Source organism: Capricornis sumatraensis, chromosome 14 (genome assembly GCF_032405125.1).
Source record: "Capricornis sumatraensis isolate serow.1 chromosome 14, serow.2, whole genome shotgun sequence".
Taxonomy (NCBI): Eukaryota; Metazoa; Chordata; class Mammalia; order Artiodactyla; family Bovidae; genus Capricornis; species Capricornis sumatraensis.
Window position 1 is genome coordinate 78163305 of NC_091082.1, and position 15348 is coordinate 78178652.

Below are 15348 nucleotides of genomic sequence, written 5' to 3' on the forward strand. Positions count from 1 at the left end.
TTGGATCTTGGGAAAGCCCCTTTCCTCTGTAGGCCTCAACTTCCTCATCTGGAATGTGGGAGATCTGGGTTTGCGCATAGGATTAGCCAAGCTCCTTCTGGGCTTGACCTGCTGTGGCTCTAGGTGCTCCAGTAATCTGTCCATCAGAGGCCAAAGAGCTTGAAGGCATGTGAAGAGAGATAGGGAGGAAGGGACTAAGAAAGGTCCAGCAAGAGTGAGTTGCAGTAACTGAAAGGGGAAAGGAAGAGAGGGGGGTAAGACAATCAAGTGAAAATGGGGCGGAGGAAGAGCATAAGAGGAGGGGATAGGTGGTCTCAGCACGGTAGCCTCAGGGCTCCTCAGGCAGGATGTGCCTGAGGGGCAGGTTTACTTTGTTGGGAAGGGCGTGGGGTGGGAGTGGCAGACTCTAATCCCCAAAGAGGGCCCCGGTGATATTGCCACCGCCCCCTGTTCTTTTTCACTGTGAGCTTCCCATTTCCTTATCAAGAGGCGGAGTCTAGTTGCTCTCCCTTTAAATCTGACCTGGCCTTATGACTTGGTTGTAACCACAGAATGTAGTAGAAGTTAGGCTGGGTTGCTTCTGAGGCTCATTCAGAAGTAGCTTCCACTGTTATGCCCAGAGTCCAAGTCCCCAAAACTGAGAGAATAAGACGTCCACAGCAATGCAAAAGCATGAAGGGGTTTTATTTCTAGCTTGAGCTAGGGCTCCCGCCACATCCAACGCAGTGGAGTGGAGCAAGGAGCCCCGAGCCCAGGTTTGCAGCAGTATTTATAGGTTTTAGAACAGAGCGTTGGCAAGGGCTGATTGGCTGCAGGAGTTTCCTAGTATTTACTAATTGACTAATCTTTATTGGCTGCAGGGGGTTCCTGGTATTTACTAATTGGCTATTGGCTGCAGGGGGATGTCTTTTACGTCCTGATAAACTCAAACCAGGTTACGGGGAGTATGCTGATTAGACAAGTCCTGGCATCTGCAGGGATGACCTCACTGGGCAATGACTCAGCCTTGCCCGTGAGTCCTACCTTAGTCCCTGAAGCCTATCATGGCGTTTGTTAGGTCCCAACACCACTTGGTTATCTTGGGCACTTGATCTGAGGGAAGCCATCTGACTGCCTGAGACCATCATGCTGGAGAGGCCACAGGTAGGCATTCCCATTGACCAGTTCCAGCTGAGTCCCACCTTCTAGCATATCCCTCAAGTCACCAGACTTGTGAATGGTGCTACCTTTGACTCTCCAGGTCAGACTACTTGTCAACCTCGCTTGATGCCACAAGAAGTGGAAGATTCACCTTGCTGAGCCCTGCCCATATTCCTCATGTAGAAGAGTCTGGGAGATATAAGAAAATGACTGTTGTTTCAAGCCACAAAGATTTGGGGTAGTTTGTTATAAGGCAAAAAGTACTAGAATGAGATGATAGGAGATGTTTAAAAATGCAAACTCCCGGACTTCCCTGGTGGTCCAGTGGCTAAGAATCCACCTGCCAATGCATGGGACACAGGTTCAACCCCTGGTTTAGGAAGATGCCACATGTCACGGAGCAGCTAAGTGTGTGCACCACAGCTTCTGAGCCTGCACTCTGGAGCCGGCAGACTGCGACTTCCGAGCCCGCGGGTCACAGCTGCTGAAGCCCCTACACCCTGGAGCCTGAGCTCTGCAGCCAGAGAGGCCACCACAGTGAGAAGAGTAGCTGCACCACAGTGAGGGGGCCCTGCTCGCTGCAACTAGAGAAGCCCGCAAGTGGCAGTGAGGACCCAGCGCAGCCAACTGTAAAGAAACACGTAGTAGATAAACCCCCTCAAAATGAAAAGTCCTTTGAGAAAAATCTTTTTAAATGTTTGAACAAGACTTTTAAGAGTCCAGAGATGTGTGAAATTTCAAAATTAATTTGTAAACCAACTTTGAATTTTGCCTATTAAGGACATTACAACAAAACTACCGTTTTCTGTAGGTCACCATATTGTATATTTTTAAGTATATTTTTATCATGAAAAAGGGAGAAAAGGCATTATATCCCAGCCGAATGGCTAAAATGAAAGCAATAAAAAGTATCCAGTATTGGCAAGGATATGGAACAACCAGGATTTTCATACATTTCTGGTGGAAATTGTTACTTTCATAGTCATTTTGGAAGGCAAATAGCTTGGCAGTATAGTCAAAAGCTGAACATATGCATATATTCAATTCCATTCCTAAGTTTATGCCCAACAGAAGTTTATATTTTTACCAAAAGATCTGTATATAAATGTTCATAGTAACACTATTTTCAATAGGTCAAAACTAATCATAACTCACATCAACACAGAATGAGTAAATTATGGTCACACAATGGAATACTGTATAGCAGTGAAAATAAATGGATGATTGCCAGCAAAGTCATGGACAAAACTCATAAATATGATGTAAAGGGAAGGAAACCAGACGCAAAGAGTACACAGTATGTGATTCCACTGATGTAAAGTTGAAAAGCAAATGACATTCATCTATGGTGTTAGAAGCTAGGGTAGTGGTTACCCTTGAGTAACTGCAGGGTAGCATGTCCAGGGTTAGGGAGATGCTCTGATTCTTCACCAGGTGCTAGTTTCATGGGATTGTTCATTTATGAAGCCTCATCCAGTGGAATGCTTACAATGATACACCTTTTTGTATGAATGTTGTAAATTGATCCTTGAACAATAGGGGTTAGGAATCCCACTCTCCTTTTCCAGGTAAAAATCCGCGTATAACTTTACAGTCAGCCCTCTGAATCCACAGTTACATATATGCGGGTTTACCCAACTGTGGATCGTGTCGTACTATAGTATGTATTCAGTAAAAAATTGAGTTGACCGGGGCAATTCAAACTCATGTTGTGTAAAGCTCAACTGCACTTCAAAATAAAATGTTAAAAAACAGGGAGGCAGGACATGATCTCAAAGCAAAGGATAGATCTTCAAAAAGCTAATTTAGCTTTATAAGAAGTTTTATGAAAAGCAGTGTATTTGTTACTGTTTTTCTAATTTCTCCTTGAATCAGCATCTATTGTTATGGCAGGGTCCTGGGAATGTGACAGTGTCAGTGGGAAGAGGAAAGAGGGGTGACATGGTGAACATCAACCAAAGCTGTGGGGAGCAGGCCAGCTTTCAGGGGGTACATCTCAGCAGCTCCTGGCTGCTGCACTCACAGTCCACGCTCAAGCTGTATCACTTACATGTATGTGCGTGCTTGTCTAGAAAGGTGTCTCCCAGCCTTTCATAGGCCATGGCATGTATAGAAGATGGCGACATTGGAATGGCACACTGGGGTAGCAGGTGGGGCTCCTGGCGGCCGAAGCCAACTGGCCTGGTCCTCCACATGCTCCCAGGAGGAGGGGTATCAATACCTCGGCACACCTGTGGGGGGTAACATCCTCTAGAGAGTGTATGGGAAGCCATTGGCCTCCATTATTCATTTCACATGCTCTGAACTGGCAAAGGGGGAGAGTCTGGGCTTCCATGGCCCTTCTGCTCCTGGAGAAACCAGCTCTGCACAGCCCTCACCCCTGCACTTCAGGTCCCATTTGCAGTCATGAATATCATGGGGTTCAGAAGGGCTGAGCGACATTCTGGGTTCTCCTCTATGCTGTGACCTCACTTCTATTTCCAGCCTCATTTCCCACTGCACCCTCATCCCACACCTCACCCTCTCTCCCAAGCACATCACACCCGGGGCACACTGTACTTGTCTGTCATCTGTGAACATTTCTTCAGTCCTCCTCTCTCAGTTCAGTTCGATCATTCAGTCCTGTCTGACTCTTTCTGACCCCATGGACTGCAGCATGCCAGGCTTCCCTGTCCATCACCAACTCCCGGAGTTCACTCAAACTCATGTCCATCAAGTCGGTGATGCCATCCAACCATCTCATCCTCTGTCATCCCCTTCTCCTCCCGCCTTCAATCTTTCCCAGCATCAGGGTCTTTTCCAATGAGCTGGTTCTTCACATCAGGTGGCCAAAGTATTGGAATTTCAGCTTCAGCATGAATATTCAGGACTGATTTCCTTTAGGATTCTTTCTCTCCATCACACTATTCCTTCCACCAGTGTGTTCAGCCTGTCATCTCTCTGCTAAGTCCTCCCCTTCTCTATGAAGACTCTTTCTTTCATTCTTTTTTTTTTTTTAATTTTTTTATTGGAGTACAGTTGCCTTGATGCTGGGAAAGATGGAAGGCAGGAGGAGAAGGGGATGAGAGAGAATGAGACGGTTGGATGGCATCACCGACTTGATGGACGTGAGTCTGAGCAAGCTCTGGGAGTTGGTGATGGACAGGGAAGCTTGGCATGCTGCAGTCCATGGTGTGGCAAAGAGTCGGACACGACTGAGTGACTGAACTGATACCTGCTTTACAATGTTGTGTTAGTTTCTGCTGTACAGCAAAGTAAATCACCTATACGTATATCCCCTCTTTTGGGGATGTCCGTCCCCTTTAGGTCGCCACAGAATGTTGAGTAGAGGCCCCTGTGCTATAGTTTCTCATAAAGCCTCTTTCTATACATTGAGGCCACTACCATACTGTGATTTGTGTTTATAAGTGTGTATGTGTCTTTGTGAACATCCTTGTGGTTTCTGATTTCCTATCCTGCCCACAGTAGGTGATCAATAATTATTTCTCAAATGACTTCCAGGCTGCAGAGGGACCCTGACACTAACTCCACCCTTGTTCTTGGTGGTCACTCACTGTCCCCATGAGTCCAGATCCCAGCCTCTCAGACCTGTCTTTCAGCCATTTCATGCTCTGCCCCTCCACTGGGCTTCCCTGGTAGCTCAGCTGGTAAAGAATCCACCTGCAATGCAGGAGACCCCGGGTTGATTCCTGGGTCGGGAAGATCCCCTGGAGAAGGGATAGGCTACCCACTCCAGTGTTCTTGGGCTTCCCTGGTGGCTCAGACAGTAAAGAATCTGCCTGGAGTGTGGGAGACCTGGGTTCGATCCTTGGGTCAGGAAGATCCCCTGGAGAAAGGGAATGACAACCCCCTCCAGTAATCATGCCTGCAGAATCCCATGGACAGAGGACCTGGCGGGCTACAGCTCATCGGGTCACAAAGAGTCAGACATGACTAGGTAACCAAGCACCGCAGCACAGGCCCTCCACTGCCAGGGTCCTGGAGCCATGCTGCCTGGATGAGACACACCCTCATTGCCCAGACCCCCTCACCTCCTCCAGCTCACAGCGCTGGGATTGGCATTAGGCTAATTGTGTTGTACAAAGGGAAAGTGTCCCGGTGACCCAGCCTCAGTCCTGGCTCCCCTCATTCAAGAGCCAGCCTGCAATACCAGAAAGTGGCCACAAGGGGCTCTCTGGAGGTGCCTCTTCACCCAGGGGAGAAGGTCACTCGTGGGCAGCTCTTCCCTGATGAAGCCTTGGGGGGTCTCCAAGTGCTGATGCCCCACTATCCCTCTTGGCTGCCCATCCTGATGTTTTACCCGTAGCCATCTGTAAGCTGTTGTTTTCTATCTTAACCCAGTACTCTCTGCTTTCCCATGAGCCTCTCTTCTGGGCACCCCCTCTACTGCTCGCGGCCACAGGGGGAGGTCACCTCTGCTTTTGTCAGTTCCTCTTCCTTTAAATGAGGGCCACACCTACACCATGAGCTCCCTGTCTTTCAGGATGTGGGCTAGGAAACTGTCCCGTTCTGTCTCCTCAACACCTCCTGCCTGCCCACTTCTGCCCACACTGCCCGCTTCTGCCCCCCAAGTTCAAGGCTCCCTGACTCTGGCCAGGATGAATGCAATGGCTTCCTGGAGGATTTCCTGTCTCCAGACTGCCCCCTGCCCATCTGCTTTCCACCCTGGAGCCAGAGAGATGTAACTCTCACCAGGCACTGGCTTTTCAGTGGTCCCCGAAGTCTTGGCCACTCAGACAGTACTCCAGGGCTCCCCAAGACCCAGCGGCCCGATTCTCCAGCCTCACCGCCCTCCTCTCTTGCCCTCCAACCAGCTGCACTGAAATACTTGCGGTTGCTCAACACAAGTGACGTTGCAAGCCTTTGTACTTTGCCCGCAATCTTTCCCGTGGCCTGATGGTCTACCCACCTCTCTCCCAGCCTCCCCCACCTTCACCTTTGTTCCTCATCCTTCTTCCACCTGGCAGAGCCCTGTTCATCCTCAGAGCTGCCAGTGCCCCTGCGAGGCCTGCCCTAAACCCCAGCTCCTTCCCATGCCCCAGCACCCCTCCTCTGAATAGATCTTGTCCCCCAAACACACATCTCTTGTCTGTCGCTCAGAGTTGTGATATTTCCTTGTAGCTTGTCTGGCCTCCTTCCCCGTCTCTGGACCTCCCTATGGGACTGGGGTGGCATGTTGCCCGAAAGCTGTTGCACCTAGGTAGCTGGCTCTCTGCACCATCACCTCCCACCTTGAACAAGTCCTTTAAATGCTCCTGAACGTCCCCTTTGCTGATCTGCAAAATGAAGAGATGTGGGCTTTGGAAGGGGGCATGTACGTGAAAGAAGCTAATAAACAGTTAATGGCACATGGTTTTGTTGCATTTTCTTCCTCCAGACTAGTGTTTACCTGCACTTGCCTGTGTGGAAATCATAAAATCAAAGGAATGTGGATGTGATCTTTTTTGTAGTTTCTCCACCTTGAGTCCAGGGGAAAGCTGGTGAAGGGTAAACCATTAATTCTGTCCCCTCCAGCAGCTCCTAGTCTTCTCAGAAGCCCTGGGTTAATGATTCTGAGGTTGTTTTCCTCACAGGGTCAATTTGTATCTAATCTTTGGCATGGTGTGTCCTTTCTTTCTTAAGAAAAACTTGACTCATCCTGGGGTCAGGAAACTTGTTCTGCTAGGAAACGCAGTGCATGTGTGCAGGTCTCAGGGTGTCTCCCTTTCTCATCGGTGGCCCCACCATCACCAAGAGCCCACTATCCCCCAGCAAACAGAAGAGACCTCTCCTCTCCCCACTCCCCACGCTGCAATCTGTGGAAGTCACAGACTGAAGGTCCAGGAAGCTGTCGCCTAACAAATAATCTCCTTCATATGAGATTTAAGGATTTGGTGTTGGAACCCCAGGAATAAAAATGTCCCTGAAGCTTGTGTATGGAGAAACCCTTCTGAGCCTAGCATTCAAGAGTTTAATTAGCAGCTCAGAAGGACTGGATTGCAGAAAGAGGCAGCTCCATTTAGGAGTGGACCCTGGAATTCCAGGCAGGAGCCTGTTTATGGCTGCGACGCAGGTCATGCCAGGGGCTAGAAGCTTGGGAGCCAGGCACAGTCTTGGAGTTAAGGCCAGCTGTGGGTTTACTAAAGTTCAAAAACGGATTCACAGAGTGTCCCCAGCCCCCACTTCTCAATCCGGTAAAACTGATGCTCCTCTCTGTGGTTTTGGAACATGGTGGTAAGAATGCTGGTGCCTCAGGTTCCTGTGCTGCTTCTGTCTAAGGCTTGTTTACTTGCCTCCTTGCCATACTTCAGACAGGACTTTGCATAAAAGAGTGGGCTGGTAGATCACTATTCTGCAAAGATCCTGTTGTGCGACTGAAGCAGGTTACCTTCTCCGAGCCTCAGTGTTCTCATCTGTAAAATAGGCATATCGTTCCTTCTTTTTCTAATAACCAGAGTTCTTGTAATTTACCTTAAATAAATGCAAGGTGAAGAGACCAGGCATTTCAGACAGATCACTTTTGTGCATATATAGAAGTGAAAACATGAGGGAAAGGCATTGGCAATAATTTCACAACTGCCGCAGTGATCCAACTTCAGAGATAGTACAATGTGAAAAACACACCTATGTACCCACTCTCTTGCTTAAGACAGAACAGTTCCCAGCAACACTGATAGACTTGGACCCACCTCCTTGATCTAGCCTGTCCATCCTAGAGAAAACTGTCCTGAATTTTGCGTTTATTATTCCCTCACTTTTGGTACAGTTTTATGAAACCTACCCCTTATGCAATACATTGATCTTATTTCTGAATGGTTCTGTAAGTAGATTACATCCCATTCTTTGATGTCTTTAAAAATCATGAGAAGTTATCTGTGATAATGTGTATAGCTCCATTTCTCACTATTGAATATCCCACTCTCTTCCTATCCTACTGTATTAATCCTGTTGATGGAAATTTGGGCTGTTTCCAGTGTTTTGCTATTAGATTATTTTGCCATAAACATGCTCATAGTTGTTTCTTAGAACATGTGTGTTCCTCCTGGGTATATACCTGGGAGGGGAATGGCTAAGTCTAGATGAGAGTCCTCGCTGTTCTGACTGCCAGCAAACACTGCTGCACCTTATTTCCGTGCACTGAACAGCCAGGGGGGATGGGAGTTCTGTTCTCAATTTGTTTACAGACCTGCAGGGGTAATAAACATTTATAGAAAGGATAGGGAGACAGTGAAGAAGAGTTTCCCAGGCCACAGTCTGACTTTCAGCCACAGCCCTGAGCAGCAAAGCCAGAAAGGAATGGAGGCCGGACGGGGCACCGCTGTTGGCACTGGGCATGTGTGTGAGGTGGGGTTGTCCTTGAGTGGACCAGTCTCAGGCTCCGGCTCAGCTGACATCACAGAATCCACTGTGACATCACAGTCGGGCTTCGGGACCTGGAAATGCAGAGAGAACGCTGCAGGCCACTTTCAGGTTGTATGGTTCTTTTATTTAACCTGCAGTAAGGAAGCTGGCATACGCTCGCCAGGGATATTTCCCTGAGCTCTGGTCCCCTTTGCAGCTTCCAGCTCTGGGTCCTATTGATGAGCTGCAACGGTCACTGTCTCCGTGGCCTCAGATGTCACACTCCCAGCGATTTCCAGCCCCTGGCCACTCTCTGCCAAGATGTCCACGTCTTTATTGTGTGACAAGGCCACTGTCTTCGTAGTGAGATTGGCACGGACATTCCTCAAGAAAGAGCTGATCCTGCTGAGTCTCTTGTTGGTGGAAAGTGAACTCCCGGTAGACAAGCTCCTGGCCGATTTGTGCGAGGTCCTGGACTCCTTGGTGATGGGAGCGTGGCTGACGCCTTTGTGCACAGTGCCCCGCTTGCTGTCCCCCGGGCTGCCGTGGCCTTTCTCCTTTTTGTCATCCCTCGTGGCTCTCCGGCCACCTGAGGACTGGCCGGCTGTCTTCAGGATTGCCTTGTCCCCCACGGTCTTGTGGCGGCCTTCGGCTGACCCGCGGGGACGTGAGCCCCTGAGAGCGTGCTCCTTCTCGCGGCGTTCCCTTCTCTCCCTTCTTCCCCTGCGGGCTTGGGACACTCTCTGGGGCCTCTCTTCCTGTTCACTCTCTTGGTCTTCCTGCGGCAAGGCTGAGATGAGGGTCCCCTCATCCTCCTGATTGGCTTTTCCTTTGGCGGTCTTCCTGGTGGCCTCCGCTCCAAACATAGTCATGCTGGCTTCTGGGGAGAGGCTGGTGGATGTGCTGGAAGGGTACTCCAAGTTTTTGGCACCATGAGCCAAGGCTGTTTTCCTGGTCCTCAGGGAGGTTTTGGCAGCACCTGCCATGGCTATGTTGCTTTTGCTTCCTTCTGGGCCCTTGGTGACGGTGACTTCAATGGCCGTGGTCCGCTCTTCAGAGGCATGGGACTTGGTCACGTTCAGATTGCCCTCTGTGGCATCTGCTGCGGCCACCTGCATCATCGCCCCTGCTGCTGACTCTTCATCAAGCTTCCTGGGTTTGGTGTTTGCCATGGCCCCGTCGGGCATAGGATCGGGACTGTAGAAGTCCAGTGGGAGGCCCTCCCCGCCGGCAAAAGCTGCAGAGGTGGCCCCGGACACCTCGGAGCCCACGTGGAGGCTCCTGACGCTTACCTGGTCCTGATCCCCCCGGCCTTGGAAATCCATGGCCGTCGGGCTCCTCCTGTCCTCCTCGAACACGGGCATGCAGATCATGTCCCCGGCTGGAATGGCATAGGTGCTGCTCTGACTGTCCACCGGCGGCCGCAGGAGGTAGATGAGCTGCTCCCAGTAGGCGAAGAGGTCTTCCTGCGAGTCCAGCGGGGGGCACAGATGCAGGTAGCAGGAGCGACCGGTGGCAAACTTCAGGCGCAGCTGTTGTTTCTCGCGGTTGTGAATGGAGATCCTCACGAACTTCAAGGGAAGGAGCCTGGTGAGCTCTAAGGTCTTTGCAGCCTTGCGGCTCCTGGCCTTGGTGGTCTGGCCACGGCCTGTGTGGTCGTTGCAGCCGGTGGCGGGCCGGGCCAGTAGCATGACGTCTGGGAGGGGAAGGAGGGGGCTGGTGGATGCGATGCCCACGGTCACCATGCGGACGCGGTTGTGCACGTCGATCACTTCTCCCCTCTTGGTGATTTGGATAAAGTCGCTCTCGAAGATTGGGGCATACTTGAATATATCGTACTCACCCTTGTGCAGTTGTCGCTGCAGTTTGCCCATGGTGGTGTTGAACAGGCCTGCTCCGGCGCCGCTCTGGGCCGTGTGATACGGTAGCAGAGACTCCCGGTTCATGGCTGACTGTGATCACGACAAGCTGCTCTGGCGAGACGGGCCCCTGGGTCTTCCTTTCCTTGGCCTCCTTGGCAGAAGAGGGAGCCGCGGTCTCCTGTGTCACGCAGACGGCTCCACGGCAGGTCCCCCAACCCCACCACACCCCACAGAGCCTCCCAGAGGCAGGAGTGGGCGTAAGGGTGTGGGTAATTGCCGTGAGGATGCTGCAGGGCGCCTGGACCCCAGGCTGAGTCTCTTCAAGTGTGTTGCAGAGGTATGGTAGGCCACACTTAGCCTCACCTCGCTTCTGCTTCTGGCTTTTTGTCTCTGCGAGAGGCTGTGAAACTGCACTCCTAGTGAAAGAAGTGACCAGTTTCTCAGCCTAAACCCCCTGTGCAGCCATATTTATCCTGGCTATCCTTTGTGACCTGTCACTGTCTCATATGCCTTTGTCCCATCCCTCAGCCACCCCCTCCAGGCAGGGCCACCCCATTGCCCTGCATAGAGGACAGGTCCACCCTGCCAGGGGCTCAGGCACGTACCAAAATAAAAATGTCTACAAATGGGAAAGTTTTGTCTGGTTCTCTTTTACCCTCCCCCAAATTCGGCAACTGGATGAAGCCTATAGGAATGTCAGAGGATGGGATGCACTTGAGGCATTCGAGCTCATGGTTTAATTGTATCGAACAATGTAGAATTGGCAGTCTCAGTCCTTAGTCTGTCCATTTATAAAATCTCAGTAAATGTTGATGGTGATTTTAATAATAACATTAAAAATTGCTTCTCCAAGCCCATGCAGCGTTCTTCACGTATGCTCGTAAGAGTCCATTGAGTTTGGTACTGTTGCTACTGTTCCCAGCTCACAGGTAAAGAAACTGAGGTGCCTTCTCTTAGATCTGATGGTAGAAAAGGCAGTATTTGAATGCAGGTCTACCTGATTCTAAATGTTGTTTAGAATCTTTGTTCTGAATGCTATAGTACTTAGCCTCACAAACAATGCTTGGGCCCACCAAAAGTATTCACACTGGACTGATTTAACTACCTTTACGAGAAGACCTGTTTTTAGAATTTGCATAATTCTATGTGTGTATATATATTATGGAGAGAACCCAAGGCATCACATGGGCTGGTTTGGGGATTGAATTACCTGAGAGATCGCCTCAGATCCTCCCCACTTTCAGTTCAGTCACTCAGTCGTTTCTGACTCTTTGCGACCTCATGGACTGCAGCACGCCAGGCTTCCCTATCCATCACCAACTCCCAGAGCTTACTCAAACTCATGCCCATAGAGTCAATGATGCCATCCAACCATCTCATCCTCTGTCATCCCCTTATCCTCCTGCCTTCAATCTTTCCCAGCATCAGGGTCTTTTCCAGTGAGTCAGTTCTTCACATCAAGTGGCCAAAGTATTGAGTTTTCAGCTTCAACATCAGACCTTCCAATGAATATTCAGGACTGATTTCCTTGAGAATTGACCGGTTTGATCTCCTTGAAGGCCAAGGGACTCTCAAGAGTCTTTTCCAACACCACAGTTCAAAAGCATCAATTCTTCTGCACTCAGCTTTCTTTATAGTCTAACTCTCACACCCATACATGACTACTGGAAAAACCATAGCTTTGACTATGGTTTTTTAGGCAATGTCCCTGCTTTTTAGGCAATGTCCCTGCTTTTTAACATACTGTCTAGCTTGGTCATAGCTTTTCTTCCAAGGAGCAAGTGTCTTTTAATCTCATGGCTGCAGTCCCCCTCTGCAGTGATTTTGGAGCCCAAGAAAATAAAGCCTGTCACTGTTTCCATGGTTTCCCCATTTACTTGCCATGAACTGATGGGACCAGATGCCGTGACCTTAGTTATTTGAATGTTGAGTTTTAAGCCAGATTTTTCACTCTCCTCTTTCACTTTTATCAAGAGGCTCTTTAGTTCCTCTTCACTTTCTGCCATAAGGGTGGTGTTATCTGCATATCTGAGGTTATTGATATTTCTCCCAGCCATCTTGATTCCAGTCTGTGCTTCATCCAGCCCAGAATTTCACATGATGTTCTCTGCATAGAAGTCAATAAGCAGGGTGACAATATACAGCATAATGTACTTCTTTCCCGATTTGGAGCCAGTCTGTTGTTCCATGTCCAATTCTAACTGTTGCTTCTTGACCAGCATACAGATTTCTCAGGAGGCAGGTAAGGTGGTCTGGAATTCCCATCTCTGGAAAAATTTTCCACAGTTTGTTGTGATCTACACAGTTATGGGTTTTGGCTAATCAATAAAGCAGAAGTAGGTGTTTTTCTGGAACTCTCTTGCTTTTTTGATGATCCAAAGGATGTTGGCAATTTGATCTCTGGTTCCTCTGCCTTTTCTAAATCCAGCTTGAACATCAGGAAGTTCACGGTTCAAGTACTGTTGAAGCCTGGCTTGGAGAATTTTGAGCATTACTTTGCTAGTGTGTGAGATGAGTGCAATTGTGCAGGAATTTGAACATTCTTTGGCATTGCCCTTCTTCTTTATGCTTGTGCAAAGAGCTCCTGCATGGAAACCTACCTCTTCGCTCTCAGCACATGTCCTCCCGTGGTGAATTGGGGGATGGGTAGCCTGAAATGTAAGCTCCAGTTCCAAGAGTCTGCTAGGTGCCCTCCTGGAGGGTAATATCTCTCTACTGGGCAGAAATGGTTTGGAAGCCTTGACACCTACAGGGAACATGTACTATTAGACACTCTGTCTCACTGCCACTCTCAGAGAGCTAATCACAGAATAAGTAATTTCTAAATTGTGACTTGAAAGTTCTGAGAAAGGCCCCTGTTCCCAATTCTCTTATCCGAAGTTTGATACAATGCCTGAACTCCCACCTTAGGGAGTCATACCTTGAGGATAAGGGCTATCTTTCCATTAAAATACACACAGATGCCCATCAACAGATGATTGGATAAACAAAATGTAGTCTATCTATGCTGTGGAATACTATTCAGCCAAAGAAAGGAATGAAGTACTGATACATTTTATGACATGGATGAACGTTGAAAGAGACATGGATCTCTCAGTGAAAGAGATCACGTATTATAATGATTCTATTTCTATGAGATATCCAGGAGAGACAAATCCATATGGACAGATACTAGGTCAGTGGTTCCCTAGGGCTGGAAAGAGGGGAGAATGAGAAGTATTGGATTTTTTTGGGGGGGTGATGAAAAGTTCTGGAGCTTGATAGTGGTGATGGTTACATGGTATTGTGAATGCCACTGAACTGTACACTTTAAAATTGCAGTTGTGAATTTCATGTGTATTTTACCACATACACACACACACTTCTGCTCAGAAGCTTTATAGTTAAAAAACATAGCTTTCAGCTTTAGAAAGGTCACCTGTGTGACCTTGGGCACACTACTTAACTCTCCACTTCCTCATCTGTAAAGTGGGGATAATAGTTGCTGTGAGGATTAAATGAGATAATGTAAAGTATTGAGTAGCATTTCTCAGTAAATGTCAGCTATTATTAACATCAGTCTCAGCTGGCCCTTTAAGCCTTGGTGTGAATTCCTTCCTGACAGCAGGTTTCGGTAAGACAGAGAAGATTCTGTGGTTAGAGCCATGGTGAGAACTGAGAAGGATCCTCACTGGGCAAAGCTGGCCTCCTCGGAGGTTTTTCCTCTGGCAAATCCGTGAAAACACTACTCCACTGAGAAACTGCTTGAACCCCACCGAAGAGCATGGGATGCAGAAGACAGGAAAAGCTTACTGTGAGTTTGGATTTCAGGTTTATTCAAAGCCCGTGGGAGAAATTAGGATAAAGATGGAAAACAGTTAGCATTTTAGCTTCTGGCAGAAAGTGGAAGCTTTGATCCCAGAAACCCTGTCCTGGGCCAGACCCCTTATGGCTCTTATACTCGGAAGCAAGTGTCAGGCCAGATCTCAGGGAGAGACACAGGGACAGGATGAGGGCAAGAGACAGGGCAGGGTGGGCTCTCCACGCCTGGCCAGTGTGACATTACCACCCCTGCAGGTGACGGCCCGAGGAAACGGCCTTGTTAACCAGGCGTCTGGCTCCAGCAGAGGTCCCATCCCAATTTATCCTCTCAGAACCCTCACCTCCCCTAGCTGCTGAGTGTGAAACAAGATGAACCAAGCAACTTGATGGTAAATACATATTAACCCTTTTTTTTTAAGTGGAAACATAAACTTGGTGACAGACAACAAAACTATTTTTAATGCATTTGTTCAAAGAACTTACAGTTCCACTGATGATTTACAGTGCGCTTCTCAGATCACTTTTTCTTGCAACAGCCGCCTCCCCCTTCCTTCCGCTCTAATTCATTGCTGTCCGTGGCAACTTTAAAACTGTCTTGAGCTTCCTAACAGCTGATTGGTGGCACAAGCAGGAGGTTAATGCAAGGAAATTCTTCCCCCTCCACCAAGATAAAGAAAACAGACTATCTCCTGAAAGAAGCGGTGACTGGTCCTTCCACCAGATGCTCTGTACAGATTAGGAGCTGCCCCTGAGATGTAGCTAAAACAGCAAAATTAGGATACCTGTGTCTCAGGTGATAGTTTGGAGAAAACAAACATGAGTTCAAAGGAGCAGGCTCCATCCACATGTATGAACAGTCAACAAAGTCAGGATCGCTCTGTAAAACGGCACTGATGACAGAGGAGCCAATTTTTATTGCCAGCCTGTGAGTGTCGGGTGTGTGCACAGGGCAAGAGCAAGGCACCGTGATTCTGTTGGAGACCTAACAGAATCACATGCTCCAGAGATTCCAGAAAATTAGGTGGACTATTTCCTCTGAATTATCACACCTATCAGAAAACTCTTGAGAGCCACTTGGACTGCAAGGAGATCCAACCAGTCCATTCTAAAGGAGATCAGCCCTGGGATTTCTTTGGAAGGAATGATGCTAAAGCTGAAACTCCAATACTTTGGCCACCTCATGCGAAGAGTTGACTCACTGGAAAAGACTGTGATGCTGAGAGGG

The 15348-nt window shown here is 48.7% G+C and overlaps 1 protein-coding gene across 1 annotated transcript; it reads right to left on the reverse strand.

Annotated features, from left to right (window-relative positions):
- Positions 1–8693: 8693 nt before the first annotated feature.
- GARIN4 (golgi associated RAB2 interactor family member 4) lies at positions 8694–10406 on the reverse strand. The gene has a single exon (XM_068985597.1). It carries the CDS (start codon positions 10404–10406, stop codon positions 8694–8696), a length of 1713 nt encoding a protein of 570 aa, XP_068841698.1.
- Between the last annotated feature and the right edge of the window lie 4942 nt (positions 10407–15348).